Source organism: Lagenorhynchus albirostris, chromosome 13, assembly GCF_949774975.1.
Source record: "Lagenorhynchus albirostris chromosome 13, mLagAlb1.1, whole genome shotgun sequence".
Lineage (NCBI taxonomy): Eukaryota > Metazoa > Chordata > Mammalia > Artiodactyla > Delphinidae > Lagenorhynchus > Lagenorhynchus albirostris.
Window position 1 is genome coordinate 27,183,442 of NC_083107.1, and position 15,911 is coordinate 27,199,352.

The following is a 15,911-nucleotide window of genomic DNA, read 5'->3' on the forward strand; positions in this document are numbered from 1 at the left end:
ACAGAGAGCCCAGGATGTCTGATGCACTCCCGTCCTGCTCTGGGTGGCTCTGCTTACCTCTCCAGTCACCTGTGAGTCCCCCTGTGCTGAGTCCTCCCTGTCTGGCCAGGCCCATGCCTGGGACACCAGGAATGTGGTAGTTAAGAAGCTGGGTGGGAATGAGGGGCATTCTACACTTCACTTATTTGCAGATTATAGATTCTTCTAACAGCAACCTCCCCACCATCCCTTTTCCTCTCCCCAGAGAGGCTATAGGTGTGCACGTGTGTGCGTGTGCATGTGTGTGTGTGTGTGTGTGTGTAGCTGATGCTTTTCCTCTCCCTCTTTCTCATGGGCCGGTTAAGTGGGACGACTGGGCAGTGATGCTTTAAGGAGCCACACTGGGGCTCGGCAGCATGAGGTCATGCTGAGGATGTAGGGTCTGGAGTGCAGTTCCAAGGCAAGATGGTGCCCCTCGCCCTCTGCTCTTCCCCCAGCCTGCCCCTTCCTCCCATGGGCCGCTGCAGCACCACACACTCTTTCTGTTTTCTCTTTCTAAGGTGGGCCTTAATGTCCTGGTTCAGAAAGCCAACAAGTTCACCCCGGCCACCCGCCTTCTCGTCCAGAGATTTGTGCCGTTCCCCGCCGTAGGTAAGCCTTGCACAGTGAGGAGTGTCTGTGCGTGTGTGCACAGGCATGCATGTACCACCTGTGGGCGTGTGGGGCGGCCGGGCTCTGGGGGAGCTGGACGGCCCCTCCACACCTCTCCTGACACTGGGTGGGGGGTGTCTCCTGGCTGGGGCGACTGGAACAAAATGTGTGTAGGTAGAATAAAGGGTGACTGGGGTGCCACTGACCAACTCTGTGCCTGAGATTCTGTTTTTAGCACAGAGATTCTTAACCGGGGATCCCTAGACCCCCAAGGGGTCAGTAGATGGAATGCAGTAGATCTCGTGGACTTGGTTGGGGAAAATATTTATACTAACCTCTAACTGAAATTTAACATTTCCTTCCATTATGAATGTAGGCAGCAAATCACAGTAATAAGCAGGACTTGTGTCTGTCACCAGTAGAAATCACAGATATTTTCATGTCACATTACAGTTGTTACAAAGATCTTAAAATATCATTTATGCTCAACACTAATTCAAAATTATATTTAATAGATCCACCAGTAGATCTTGTCTTTTAATTAGTTTAAAATCACATCTATTACTGTATCACAATTGAAAAAATATTTTGATAACTTATTTCAATATAATCCCTTTGTAATCCTACATATTTTGTTTTATGCACTTAGAGACATTATTTGGGGAGGGTCGCATAAGGCCTCACCAGCCTGCCACAGGGGTTCCTGACACACAGGAAGGTTTAAGCCTCCCGCTAGTCTGGTGCTCCAAGCCCTTGTGTGGTGGGCCCTTTACGTTTCAGGGGTCTCCAATCATATTCAGGTAACTGTGTGTGCACGTGTGTGTGTGTGTGTGTGTGTGTGTGTGTGTGTGTGTGTGTGTGTGTGTGTGTGTGTGTGTGTGTGTGTGTGTTTGTAGGGGCTTTCGCCTGCTTTCAGCAGAGTCTTTGCTGGTCTTGGAGCCCTGAGCTTACAATAAGTGTCCCAGGCCTGGGCCCTGAGATCCTACAAAGCCCAGCCTGGCTCTTAAGAAGCCTACACCTTATTTGGAGAAAGGGCACAACAGTGAAAATAATTTTTTTTTTTTTTTTTTTTTTTGTGGTACGCGGGCCTCTCACTGTTGTGGCCTCTCCTGTTGCGGAGCACAGGCTCTGGACGCGCAGGCTCAGCGGCCAGGGCTCACGGGCCCAGCCGCTCAGCGGCATGTGGGATCTTCCCAGACTGGGGCATGAACCCATGTCCCCTGCATCGGCAGGCGGACTCTCAACCACTGCGCCACCAGGGAAGCCATGAAAATTTTTTTAAAAACTAAAAAGAAATACACAACACTGACACTGAAAGAAACACAAGGCTGACCACCATTAGTCATCAAAAGAGAAGGAGAAGCAAGTGCTTGAACCATGACACTGAGTTCCCCATCTCATGCCAGAAGACAAAGCTGGAGCAGGCCCAGGAGGGGCATGAGGTCCCATTACCTCCCTGGTACCAAGGCTCAGCCTGAAGAGCCAGGCATGAGACCCAAGCTCATGGTCCCAACCCTGTTCTTCATCTCCAGGGCTCAGCTACCCCATCTGTAAAATGGGGGCACCAGTACCTACCTTCCTACAGCCTTGAGCTGAGGATCAAATGAGACCACAGACCAGTTCCATTCCTAGGAAAGTGCTTTGAAGCACCTGAAAAGCCCCTGTGAGTAGGTGGGAGATCATTATTGAGCAGCCCCACCTCCTCGTGGGCCCAGAGGCTAATGAACTCCCAGGACCAACCACCTGGCTGATCCTCAGTCAACCCAGATAATTGCTATAGCAACTCCACACTTCTAATGAACTCAGCTATTTCTGGTGTGGGCCATTAATGGAATAACTCTTTAGATCTGACTTTGTTAAGGGGCCTAATTGAGTGAACACAGCTGCCGATCTTGCGTTCCTAGCCATCCTGAGCTGGAGGGTCAGATGCAGCCTGAGGAGGGGGCAGCTCTCAGCTGCACTGGACTGGATTTTGGTCTCAGCTGAGATGTAATCTGTCCTTGAACCAAATTCAGATAAGGACTCCACCAGGGTACCATTCCAGCCTTGCTTGGCCAGACGTCTTGCTGTGTGACCTTGAAAGTGGTCTTAACCTCTCTGGGGGCTCTCTCAGGAGGAGGGCCCCTGCTTTCAGGTTTGACCCATTCTGCCCCCCCCTGCCCCCGCCACCTGAGACTTTCTGACCTGTCCCTCTTTGGGCTCCAGTCGATTCCTCTCCTGTTTTCTTGTCAGGGAGGAGCTGCAGCCCCTCACGCTGGTCCAGCCATTATGGAGGGTCTTGCAATCCTGCATATCCCTAGACAGTTGCTCAGGGTATACATGGTGTGGTTTGCAGCCCTGACTGTCCTTGCTCGCCAGGATCCTGAGAGCAGTAGGCCCTTTCTGGCTGCTTCCTCAGGCCCACTGCCCAAGTCCTGGCTGTGTGCCTGCCTGCCTTCCACCCACTGCCCCTGTCTCTCCTCCTCCACATGCGGGCTTCCATCTCTCTGGCCCCCAGTGTCCATCCCAGGCCCACCTGCAAATGGGCACTTGCCAACCCCCTGGCTGGACACCGACACAGCGGTGTACAGGGGGAACAGGCATGCACCTCACCCCCCAGGGGCTTAAAAGCCCCCTGGTCCTCTCAGGCCACTGACTAGTCCCTGCACTTGGCCTCTCTGCACCTTATCCCCCAGGGCCTCCAGCCGACAGAGCATCTGTTGGCCCAACAGCACACTGGCAGGGCCTAGGTCCCTCCAGGTGTCCACCTCTGCTTCCCATGGCAGGCGAGACCAGACTGCACCAGGCCACCATTAAGGCCACTGAGAAGCCTGCTCAGGACTTGCCTTACCTTGTAGAGGGTCCTTTGGCCCTCTGGCCCCCTGGCCTGATGGAGAGACAGGACTCACGGAGCCCTGAGTGCACACGGGGAGCAGGTTGATGCAAGTGCAAGTGATCAGATGAAGCCCTGGTAGTTGGGGGTGGGGGTGGGGGGGGTGGAGCAGAAGGGGGTCTTCAGTTCAGGGGAGAGCAGGTCCTGGAAGGGCCCGTGTGCCCTGTGCTCAGCGGCCACACCCCTCCGCCCTCTCCCCTGGGCGGGCTGGCGCTCAGGATCTGGGGAACAAGGAGGCTTCTGGGGTCAGCTACTTCTTCCCGCTGCTCTGTCCTGTCCTGCTCTAGCTTGAAGTCCGGGAGGTGCCCCGCTGCTGCCCAAGAGAGAGGCTCGAGACTTCTGGGCACAGGATGCCTGATTCCTGCACCTGATTCGGCCACTCCGCCCGCTCTCTGGCCTCAGACCAGACCCTGTTTCAGCCCTTTCCAACGGGGGCCTCTGTGAGAGTGGCTGCGGGCCTCCCGCGGGTTTGCAGAGCCCGGTGCGTCAGCGGCCCACGGCTCTCCGTGTCTCCTCCGGCAGGCCTCTCTTCCCCCTCAGTTCTCCTCATTCTCTCTCTGGGAGGACCCTCTGGCAGAGTGAGCCATCCCCGTTTTACAGAAGAACAGACAAATTCAGGCTTGCTGAAAGTTACCCTTAGCTGGCCAAAGCCCAGGCCTCCCAGGCTCAGGCCAGGGCTGCTTCAAGTTCACCTGGATACCTCCTTCACCCCTGCAGGGAGAAACTAGCTGAGGGATGTGGCCCAGGGGCAGCTGGGGCTCGGCACCCACCAGGAGCACTCCACCAGTCGGCCCCTGGCTTTTCAGCTGGGGCTGTGTGCACGTGTGTGCGACTGATGTGTGTGCATGCGTGTGTGCTGAGTACCTGGGAAGCCCCGAGGATGCTCACTGCAGCCAATTCTCTCCCTCAAGGTGGTTTCAGAGCCTTGCTGTGCCCTGGTCTAGAACAGCAATCATGTGGGAAATCTCAGTTTCTATTTATACGTGGAGATGTTAGGAAAGACGGTGAGCCCAGGAGCATGTGTGCTGGCATTGGAATTGATTGGGGACTGGTAATTAATCTGTTTAGACCTTAATTAATTCTTCAGTTCTTTCTTATTTGTGGACTGTCACGCTTAATTGTGTTCAGGAGTTCGAGCTCCGAGCAGGCCCTCCATTAATTGATGTGTGGTTGCTGTGAGGTGGAAGTTAATGGTTTGGGGAGCTGGGCAAACAGTGTAATTAAAGGTCAATCGAGGAGGCATTGGAAAAATACCCCTGCCCCCAGGTCCAGCCACCAGTCTCCATGAGCGGAGTCCATTCCAGGGGAGGCAAGCTCCACAAACAGCCTTCTCGGGAGGCCTTGAGGTGGGAGCTGGAGGAGTGGCAGGCAGGATGGAGCGGCAGGTCCCAGGTGCCATGATGGGGCACCAGGGAGAGGCACAGACTTATCTTGTGAGGCATGGGCAGGGCGGGGGCTATGAGCTGGAGCTGAGGGCACGGCTGGGTACCCAGGCCTGTCTGTGCATGTGGCGGTGAGGGCCGGACAGGAAGCTCTGAAGGTTGCCCCCAGGCTGCCTGGCTGGATCCACGTGCAGCAGAGGGCGAGCCATGTGTGTCCTAATAAAGAGCCCCATCTGGGCCTGAGCTCCCGGCGGGGGAGGCCTGAGCTTCAGCACCGCTGGCCAACTCCTTGCACAGGGAATAACCTTCCTTCATGGACCGGAAATGGCAGCCTCATCATTCCTTTGTGGGAAGTGACTTCACCCTGCGCTGTTGGCAGCAGTCCCTTACATTAAATGTCACAGCTCACTTCATCGCCATGAAGGAGTCTCTGTGTCCAGAAGTGAGTCTGCTCCTTGGGGTGTCTGGGCAGTCTTTGGGAGAGGTCTTCTGCTCGTTCACACCAGTGTGCCCCATCTCCACGCTTTCCTTCATGCCCAGGCCATGGGTCTTCCTGGCATTGATTCCCCCTTCACTTTACCACTCTGCCCCTGGTGCTCAATCCACCCTGCTTTCTTCACCTGGGAGGTGGCCCCGGCAGTGTGCCTGAGCCTCAAGGGTCAGTCCCCAGGCCTCACCTCCTCCACCCTTCATCCCTGTGGTTGGAAGACAGCAGAGTGCACCTGTGTCCGCTGTGTCCTGGGCCTCGTGATTTATGCTCCTTCTGTCCAGGTCAGTGGTACTTAATGTGGCGTCCACAGCGCTTAGGCCATCCTGGAGGCCCTCAAGCCGCTTCCTGGACCTGGCCTGGCTCTTGCTCATAGCCCATCACACTATGGTCGTAGGGTCAATGTTGTGACCTCCCTCCTGCCCTCTCGCTGGGCCCCAGGCCTTTGCACAAGGCCCCGCTTGACTGGAGTGCCCGCTCTTCCCCACTACCTCAGTTCCACACTCTGCCTTCTCTTGGCTGCCAGGCCTTCGTTTCTCACTTCAGACATCACCTCCTCCAGGAAGCCCTCCCTGGTAGCCCCAACCAGGGTTAGACCACAGCACCCTGTGTGCCTATGTCTATCCTGGAACTACCCGTTTTGTCTCCAAGTCTCCCTCCCTCATCAGATTCTGAACTCCCCAAGACAGGGACTAGACCTCATTCATCACCAACCCCCAACCCCCCTCTGTGCTTGCCACCCAATGTTCAGTGTGGGTTTGTTCAGTGAACAAATGAATGCTTTAGTAGAAATGGTTTGAAATTGGGCGTCCCGTAGTAAAACCCTACCCTGATGGCACTGGTGACCACATTCTGTGGCTGCTTGGACATTTATTCTGGTATTTTTTTTAATTGTTCTTTGAATGTTCTGTTTTCTTATACAAGTTTTCACTATCACTGTCATTCACTCAGTCAGCAGGCCTAGGGTGGAAGACCAGGTCATCCTGGGCACATTCTTCGGCCTTTCTGGGTTGGATCTGGAAGGGTAGGCTGGACTGGGTGCCAGAATCAGGGGCAGCCCGAGAACTGGCCTGGGGCCCCGGTGTGTGTCAGGCTCCAGGTGGACAGGGCCAGTGGGACCAAGTCAACCAGAGGGAAGTCTCCAGGGGTGTGTCCTAGGGCTCTGCCTTCAGTCTCGTCCCCTTCCGTTATTTTACAGCTGCCTTGGTCAGAGGAGGCCTACGGGTCAGACTCAAGGAACAGGGGTAGCAACCTGGCAGTGATTATGAATTCACAGGCAAGTGTACCAGGATCCAAAAAGATCTCACAAGGTTTGATGTAAGGCTTGCTGTTCAAAAAACGCGGCTGCAAAAGTATAGAGGTGCTGAGACCTGATTTGACCAGAGTACTTAGGATAACGATCCAGAGATTGTGTGGGCTGTATGCTCGGAATAGGTCCGCCGTGTGGTGTGTGGCTCTGAGGCGCCCTCTGACCTCAGCTGCATTATTAGAGATAGAGTGGCCAGAACAAAGGAGTCTGTTTAGTTCTGGATCCCACCCATCCAGACTAGCACTGATACGTGGAGCCAAACAAGAGTAGCAGGATCTTCTGAAAGACTGACCGTCTGTGAATGGAATGAGCTGCCTGACCCCTGGGTTAGGGAAGTGTCTGAGTAGTAGCCTGGTCCAAAAGTCTGAGAGGGGCACTTATGTGTGAGCAACTCACCTGTTCTGGGCAGCTTGCCCAGGACCTGGCATACACGTAGTAGGTCCTCAGAGAATGCTTACTGAATGAATGGCCTTCCAATTCAGATATCTTATACTTCCTGAAATACAGAAGGCAGAGGAGTCCAGAGTCGGAGGAGGTGGAGAAGCACGAGGCAGGGGAGGAGGGCTGATAAATGTGGAAGGAGCAGGCCTGGTTGGGGTGGGCCAGGCCTGCTGGGGAAGGGGGAGGGGAAAGGGCATGTTGGGGCCTTGAATACCCACTGAGAGTTGGAGCTTCAGCTTATGATTAATGGGGGACCATTGAAGAATCTCCAGCTAGGGAGTAGCTGTGATAAAAGGGTGCTTTGCAGAAGATGAATGTGTTAGCAGGAATCTTTTATTCGGAGATCCCTCACTTCAGAGTCAGCCTATACCTACATCTACAGGCTGATTTTTTTCAATCCAGAAATTCCCAGTCCTGAGTTTGTGACACTTCAGTATAGGTTGTGAAACTCCCCCCAAATTCTCAAGCTATTTGAAAGAAAGTCTGTGCCCTATAGCACTGCCTCTCAGGCAGAATGGTGGAGAACATCATGAAATCACGGAAATATTAAGGTGTACATCCCCATCTGATAACCATCACGTCCCTAAAGGCAGAGGGGCTATATAGTCTGGTGCGATTCGAGTGTGTGTGTGTTTGTGTGTGTGTGTGTGTCTGTAAGGTGATGATGTACATACATGTCAGCTTGTAAATACATAGACCGTGTCTGGCAGGGACATGAGAATCTGGCTAGAGTGGTTGCCTCAGGGAAGGGGAGTGAAACTAAATTGGAAGGAGACTTTTTTTTAAAATAAATTTATTTATTTAATTTATTTATTTTTGGCTGCATTGGGTCTTCGTTGCTGCGCGTGGGCTTTCTCTAGTTGCAGTGAGCGGGGCTACTCTTTGTTGCAGTGCGTGGACTTCTCATTGCTGTGGCTTCTTTTGTTGCAAAGCACGGGCTCCAGGCGCGTAGGCTTCGGTAGTTGTGGCTTGCGGGCTCTAGAGCGCAGGCTCAGTAGTTGTGGTGCATGGGCTTAGTTGCTCTGCGGCATGTGGGATCTTCCTGGACCAGGGCTCGAACCAGTTTCCCCTGCATTGGCAGGCGGATTCTTAACCCCTGCGCCACCAGGGAAGCCCAATCCTAACCTTACTTTTTATTATTTACCCTTTTATGTGATTTGGATTGTTTATCGATGTACTTGTTACCTACAGAATAAAAGAGAGGGAGGAAGTGGAGTCTGGAGAACTTTGTTCAATGTCAACCTGGAGGCAAGGTGGGAGCTCAGGTCTCCTGGGGTCCACTAGAGTGTTTTTGTTTTTGTTTTAATAAAAATCATTCTATTTTTTTTTCTGATAATACATGATTGTGATATAAGTTAAACAATTGCCCTCCTCTCCCCAGAGATTAGTTTGGCATGTAACCCTCCAAATTCAAATAAACATCTAAAAGTGTAGAAATCTCTGCCTAGTTATTGTATCTATCTATAATATAAATATGCCTCTATAAATATATATCTAATACAAATGAGATCATACTGTGTATACTGTTTGTAAATCACTTTTTAAGCTCACAGTAAATTTTGGATGTCTTTCCATGACAGTCATAAAATCCCAACTTATCCTTTTGACAGCCACAGTAACTCATTCTGTGGCTGTTTTCTAAAGATTATGAAATATTATTTCAAACACATGGAATATTATAGAAAATAGAGAATACATTATTAGATGTACCCAAAGCCTTCTTTGCCCTCTGCCTTTTTGATTCTGGTTTCCTCCTTCTCTCTTGAGGAAGGCTGTTGACTTGCATCTTCCCCATTTGTGTTTTTATATTGTATATTATGTGTATATACCATAAACCAGAAATTGTATTGTTTGTGTGTTAAGTTTACATTAACTGTGTTGTGTTGTACATATCCTTTTAAAACTTGTTCGTCATTGTAGTTTTGAGATTTATGTGTGTTAATACATATGCATTCATCTCAGCTGCTGTAGGCTGCGTGAGTCTTCCACAGACTAACTGGGGACATCTAGGTTGTTTCCAGTTTCTCACTATTATACGTAGTACTGCACCAGACAGCCTTATACACATGTCCATGTGCACATGAGTAGGAGCTTCTCCAGGCCAGAGGTTTTCAAACAACCACCTGGGGAGCTTTAAAAAGAAATGCAGACATCTGGGTCCTACCTCAGATTTGGTTCCAGTTGTGCAGCCAGTGTTGAGAATCAACAGTCTAGGGTCTGTACCTAGAAGTGGAATGACCATGTCAGTTGGAATGCCCATCTCTACCTTTACCAAATGAGGATACTGGCTTTTACTCTGCTTGCAAGGTTTGGATTTTTGTTTCCCTACATCCTCTTCAACACTTGGTACTATCAATCTTTAAAAAATGTTTGTCTATCTGAAATGGTTCTTTTCTCCTTTTAATTGGCATTTTCCAATTCCCAGTATGGTTGAGAATCTTTTCTTAACTTTATTGGGCATTTGGGTTTCCAAATAGAAGAGACAGAGAGAGAATAGATTCCTTTTCATACCGTCCACAAAAACAAATTCCAGATAGATTGAAGACCTAAATGTGTAAAGTAAAATGTTAAAGCTTCTAGAAGGAAATATAGATGAGCACTGGAGTAGAAACATAGTTTCTTTTTTTTAATTAATTATTTATTTATTTTGGCTGCGCCGAGTCTTAACTGTGGCATGTGGAATCTTCATTGCGGCAGGCAGGATCTTTAGTTGCAGCATGTGGACTTCTTAGTGTGGCAGGTGGACTCTTACTTGTGGCATGCATTCGGGATCTAGTTCCCCAACCAGGGATCGAATCCAGGCCTCCTGCACTGGCAGTACAGAGTCTTACCCACTGGACCACCAGGGAAGTCCCGGGATAGATGACAAAAAAAGTATATACCAGAGAGGAAAGGATTGCTTATTTGATAATATATGTATATTAAACTGTATGACAGAAGACACCACCAACCGTGAGAAAACGAGCCACACGCTATTTGTAAACCATTAAACCAATAAGGATTAGTCTCCAAAACATATAAAGAACTCCTGCAGATTGATTTTTTTTCTTAGATTCAAATATCAGTCTTTGACTATTAATAAGTTCATTTCATTGATTTTTAGAATATTTTAAAATATTTCTTTTATGAATTTTTACTTGAATATTTTTTGGTGATTTTGATCACTGTATCTTTTTCTTTAATTTTTGTTCTATATTGGAGTATAGTTGATTGACAATGTTGTGTTAGTTTCAGATGTACAGCATAGTGATTCAGTTATACATATACATATATCTATTCTATTTCAAGTTCTTTTCCCATTTAGGTTATTACAGAATATTGAACAGAGTTCCCTGTGTTATACAGTAGGTCCTTGTTGGTTATCTATTTTATTTTTTAACATCTTTATTGGAGTATAATTGCTTTACAATGGTGTTGGTTATCTCTTTTAAATATAGCAGTGTATACATGTCAACTCCAAACTCCCAATCTATCCCTTCCCCCATCCTTCCCCCCGGTAACCATAAGTTCATTCTCTAAGTCTGTTGATCACTATATCTTTTTCTTAATAATTGTTAAAACTCTTTATGCATTTTATGATTGTTTTTGGCTGAAAGTAACAGAAACCCTCAACTCAAACTGGCTTAAATAATAAAGCCTCTCTTATTACTTTACAGAGGTCAAGCCTCCAGTGAGGCATCCAGGGCCATTCCTTCCATCTCTATGCTCTGCTAGGGGCTTCATCTTCAGGCTTGCTCCCTTCATGGTTGTAAGATGGCAGCCTCAATTCCAAACATCAGATCAAAACCCACCACTGCCCAGAGGAGAGGAGGCTCTGCCTGCCACCTCTGCTTAAGTGGGAGGAGACTTTTCCCAGAAGTCCTGCAGACATCCCTCACTGGCTAGGATCAGTTACATGTCCCTTCCTAAATCAATCACTGGCAAGGGAGGGGTTATTATAATTAGTTTAGACTAATCTTTTGGGGGTAGAATAGCTATTGGGAGTCAGTCTCCATGACCCTCCATAGATTAATATTTGTAGCCCTTTGTCATATATAATAAATATATTTTTAAAGCTTCCCATTTCTTATAATATTGTTCATAAATAGGTATCAAATGCCATGTCTCTCAATTCTAAGATACCTCAGTTATGAGGCATTAATGTAATAACCTTTCAGAAGAGGAGAGGACTATATTTCACATTCATTTGAAGGAATAAACAAATGTTCACTACACATTCACTCCAAGTCACTTTTTTCAATACCACAGATTCTGAATCTCAGCCTTTTTCACATTTTACAATTCTCTTTCGGACTTGATTGTTAAACACAGCATCATGGCCATCACTGCTTTTCGTAATCTCTGCCTGTAATCTTGACTGTTTTAGCCCCTTTTAAATTGACAGTATAATTTCAAAACATATGAAAGATTATTGGTATTATTTTCATTTCCTACTTCGTTATACTTGTGGTTTCATTTTATTCTTTACTTGAAGGAAAAAAATATTCTTGAAGTTAATCAGCTTCTTCAGGAAGTTTCTGAAACAGATGCCTAAGTGTAGGACCCATGAATAGGTCACACCAACCCCTCCTGGCTTTAAAATTTTTATGATCTACTTCAAGAAGATTGGCATTTTCTTTTCAACTTTTAGACAAGTAAAGCATGGTTACATTCTCATTGTAAAAATGCAAACAGTATAGAAAAATTTAGGGTAAAAAAGTGGAAGTTCTTCAATAACCCCTAATTCCCAAATTTGGGTCTCTTCCCCAAGAAGATTACTCGGTGAGGTGTGACCCTTCTAGAACATTACCCAAGGATTTATGCACACACGTGTGTGCACCGGTTGTGGGGTTTTACGTTCAGTAAATCATCCTGTACATACTCAATAACTTTGTTCACATAAGTTTGTTTTGGCGATCTTCCCACGTGAGTTCCCTAATGGTGGACATTTAGGTTGTTTCTAATTATTTGCTGTTACAAACAGTGCTATAATTAACATCCTTGTAAATGTCTCTTTGTGCATATGGGCAAGCATTTCTTTAGGGTAGCTATCTATGGTTTGGCAATTTCTGCTGCCTTTAATTGCATTGCCTGGTATCTGGCAGACGATCTTCTGCATGTACAATAACTTTTCGTGTCCATGCTCCATTATAGTGTAAGTTTTAAAAAGATGTTTTAGGCAACAATTAGGAATCTAAGTTTAAGTTCAAATTCTGTGTGGATTGCTGTGGGCAGCTGAGGTGACAGTTGCATGAACAGATACCTCTACACGTGGCTAAGTTCACCCATGCACAGAGAGTTGTGATGAAGAGCAGGTAAGGTCCCCCTGCAACATGCATTGTAAGGCACATGGTGATTTTTATAATGTTAAAATATGCGTAAATGCCTCTTAGAGCAGATGAGTTATGGTATTTGGTTTTCCCAGATGAATAGCCCATTGCTCCACCCCGTACTTAAATGGCCCTTTCCCTGCAAGTCGATACAACTGCATTAACACAAATTCATTTCCGCTACAGCTGGGGGTGTTTCTGGACTATTAACTCCATTGATCTATGCCTCTGTTCCGGTGCTAGTTCAAGGGGTAAGCTCCTCTGTAGTCATATTTTTGAGAACTAACTTGCACACTTGTCTTTCTATCTACTGCTCTTTCTTCCCCCCACACTGTACTTTTCACACAGGTGCTTCATTAGCTCTTCACAATCTGCATGATTTTGCATCATGATGTGTCTGATGTGAGAACATCTGCAGCAGGCAAGAGCATATTTTCCTCAGGCCTTGACACTGAGTTTGCCATCAGCATGAAGCAATCTCTGTCTCTCTCTCTTTCTCTCCCTCTCTCTCTCTCTCTCATCCACTGACATCTCCTAGCATCACTGCTCCAACATCAGTTATGCTTGAGTCTTGAACTCAATCTGAGTTGAAAATGTGCCAGCTTTCTTATCATTGTCACTAACAGACTGCTTAATTAACCTGCAGATATTGTCAGTGATGGATCTTGCTGGTGCGCTAGAGAGGAGACCCATAGCCCATGTTTGGTCTCTCTCTCTCTTTTCATTTACTTAGTCTCTCAGTGTCTATCTGGAGTTGGACTGTCCAGGAGTGAGATGAGAAGGACCTGGGAGGGTTTGAAAGCAATACAGCAGAACTGAAAGTTCTGGAAGAGATCATGGAAATGAAATCACTAAAACAGGCTGGCATTCTCATTGCTCAATGGCAGGGTTGGCTAGCAACCGGTGCATACAGCAAGTGCTTAATAAATGGATAACCACTGTACACAGTCAACGGAAGAGATTACAGGGCATGTGTTGTCTGTGTAAGCAGTAAGAACTGTGGGTGTTCCAAGGGAGGAGCCTGGGGTTGTCATCTTCTGAGGTGGCTTTCAGCGTTTTCTCTTTCTTTCCAGCCAGGGAGCTCAGATGAGAGGGGACATTGTCATCCCCAAAAGCATCCAGGAGGGGAGGGAGGCTGGGTTTTCACTTCCTTTCATGCTTTGTCTTTCATCTCAAGTGGTTTTGTGTTTTTTTTGTTTTTGTTTTTTTTTTTGCGGTACACAGGCCTCTCACTGTTGTGGCCTCTCCCATCGCAGAGCACAGGCTCCGGACGCGCAGGCTCAGCGGCCATGGCTCACAGGCCCAGCCGCTCTGCGGCATGTGGGATCTTCCCAGACCGGGGCACGAACCCGTGTCCCCTGCATCAGCAGGCGGACTCTCAACCACTGCGCCACCAGGGAAGCCCCCTGTTTTGTGTTTGAACCAAAGGCCTTCTGAGGCCACATCACACATTCAGAAATTTCAGAGAGCAGGAGAGATGCCGCCATGAGCCTGGGGCAGCTCCATCACCTCGAAAACCATGCTCTCTCCTGTCTTTGTCTCCATCACATACACACACACACACACACACACACACAGTCAGGCTAGATATGTCTCAGCCGCCCCTGGCTTCCCTCTACCTGGAGATCCTGTAAGCTCAGACAGCACCCAGAGATCCCGTGGAGACACTAAATGCAGCCCCTCCTTTTACACTTGGGAAGCTGGGCAGGGGGTGGGGTTTGCAGAGTCAGCTGTTGGCTCCTGGCTTTAAGCAGTTGCTCCTCCCCTGGACTACATTCCTGTGGCCTTGCCTTTCCTGGAGTGGTGGTGGTGGTGGTGGAAAGGATTCTCAGAGGGCAGAGATTGATGCCTTTCAGGGCAGAAAACCCCAATATTCTCTCCAAAGAGAGACTAATATTGGGTCTCCTGGGTACTGAGGGCCTGGCCGTCCCAGGGGTGCGATGGGTGTAGTACATTCCTGCCACCACTAGAGGGCGAGTCACTAACACCCAGGCCAGGTGCCCCTTCCCAAGGCCACTCTGGGGGCCCTGGGGCTGTCAAGAGCTCACCTCTGAGGGCGGGGAGGGGGAGATGCAGAGTCAGGACTGGAACCTAAGCCCAGCTGGCCTGAAAACCAGACTCCCATTCTCTCTTCCTTTACCTCAGATTCACCTTCCTAACTCTGTCAGTCTGGACGTGTGTTAAGACGAGGGTTTTTCAACGTCAGCACTACTGACACGTTGGGCTGGAAAATTCTTTGTTCTGAGGGCTGTCCTGTGCATTGTAGGATGTTTAGTCATCTTTGGTCTCTAGAGATCACACTAGATGCCAGTAGCAGCCCCCCGTCCCCCAGGTTGTGATCATCAAAAACGTCTCCAAATATTGCCAAATGTCTCATGAAGATGGCCCCAGTTGAGAGCCCCTGTGTAAGACAGGAGAGCACGCCTGCTGTGGAGACAGGAGGAACTGGTGCCGAAAAGGTCTGCGCATGGTTCCCACTGCTCCTGTGTGTCGTGTGGAAACACGAGCTACTCAGAGATGGCATATGTGCTGTAAATACATTTCGAAACTGTATTTGGTCTCCTGCTTTTCTTCTCCAAAGACTGCAGAGTATCTCAGTCTTCCTCTCTGTTTATTCCACCTCCCCACTTGACTGAAACAGGAGATTGAGGCTCAGAGACCCCCAGGGCCTCAAGCCACCCCTCACCTGCAGAATCCTGTCCCCCAGCTGCAGGCGCCCTGGACCGCTCTGCTCCCCAGTGTTGGCTTGGGTACCAGGAGCATCTGTGGTCCTCCTCCACCTGCCCACTAGGCCCTGCCGCCCTCCAGCTCCCCAAACCCTGGTGTCCCCCCCCCACTGGAGGGAGTGGGGAAGCAGCAGGTGTTGATGCTAATCAGCGTTCACAGCCCAGAACTGCAGTCGCTCCCAGGCTCACACACTCCCCAAAATTAAACACTCATTATACAAAATTAATTGACATTAATTAGCAAAAATTAAAACTTTAAACACAGCAAGGCGCTTTTGGGGGAGGAGTGGAGCAGGCGGGCTCCAAATTTGTCACCCCCCGAACTCCCCACCCTCCCACCACCCCCAAGTCCCCCCACTTCCATCCTGGAACAGGGCCGGAGGAGTTCAGGCGAGGTCAGCACCCACACCCGGCCCTGAGCCCAGGGCCAGCCACGTGGATCCCAGGGGGGAGGAGCTGAAAGAGGCTCCCTGTGCCAGTCACCAGCTGATGGGTGGCCGCCCAAACTCTGACACACGGTGCTGAACTAAGGAGCCAGGAGCCCTCCCCTCAGCCCAGGTCCCCGTGATCTCAGCTGACGTGGGGAGGCATGGCCAAAGGAGGAAACCCAAGCACGTGGAGCAGGAACGTAGAAGGTGTGCCTTTAGCCGTGCCTGACCCCCACCACACCCCGCCCCAAACCCTTCCATCTCCTGGGTACCCGAAGGATGAGGCACTGTAGCCTTTCAGCTCTGTCCCGCTTTGTTGTGTGACCT

General features: G+C 49.1%; 1 protein-coding gene across 1 annotated transcript in view; it reads left to right on the top strand.

Annotated features, from left to right (window-relative positions):
- SFXN5 (sideroflexin 5) overlaps positions 1-15,911 on the top strand; it is a 116,380-nt gene that overhangs the window by 72,807 nt on the left and 27,662 nt on the right. Inside the window, 1 exon segment of the mRNA XM_060169120.1 lies at positions 540-630. Coding sequence (XP_060025103.1) covers positions 540-630 — 91 coding nt within the window.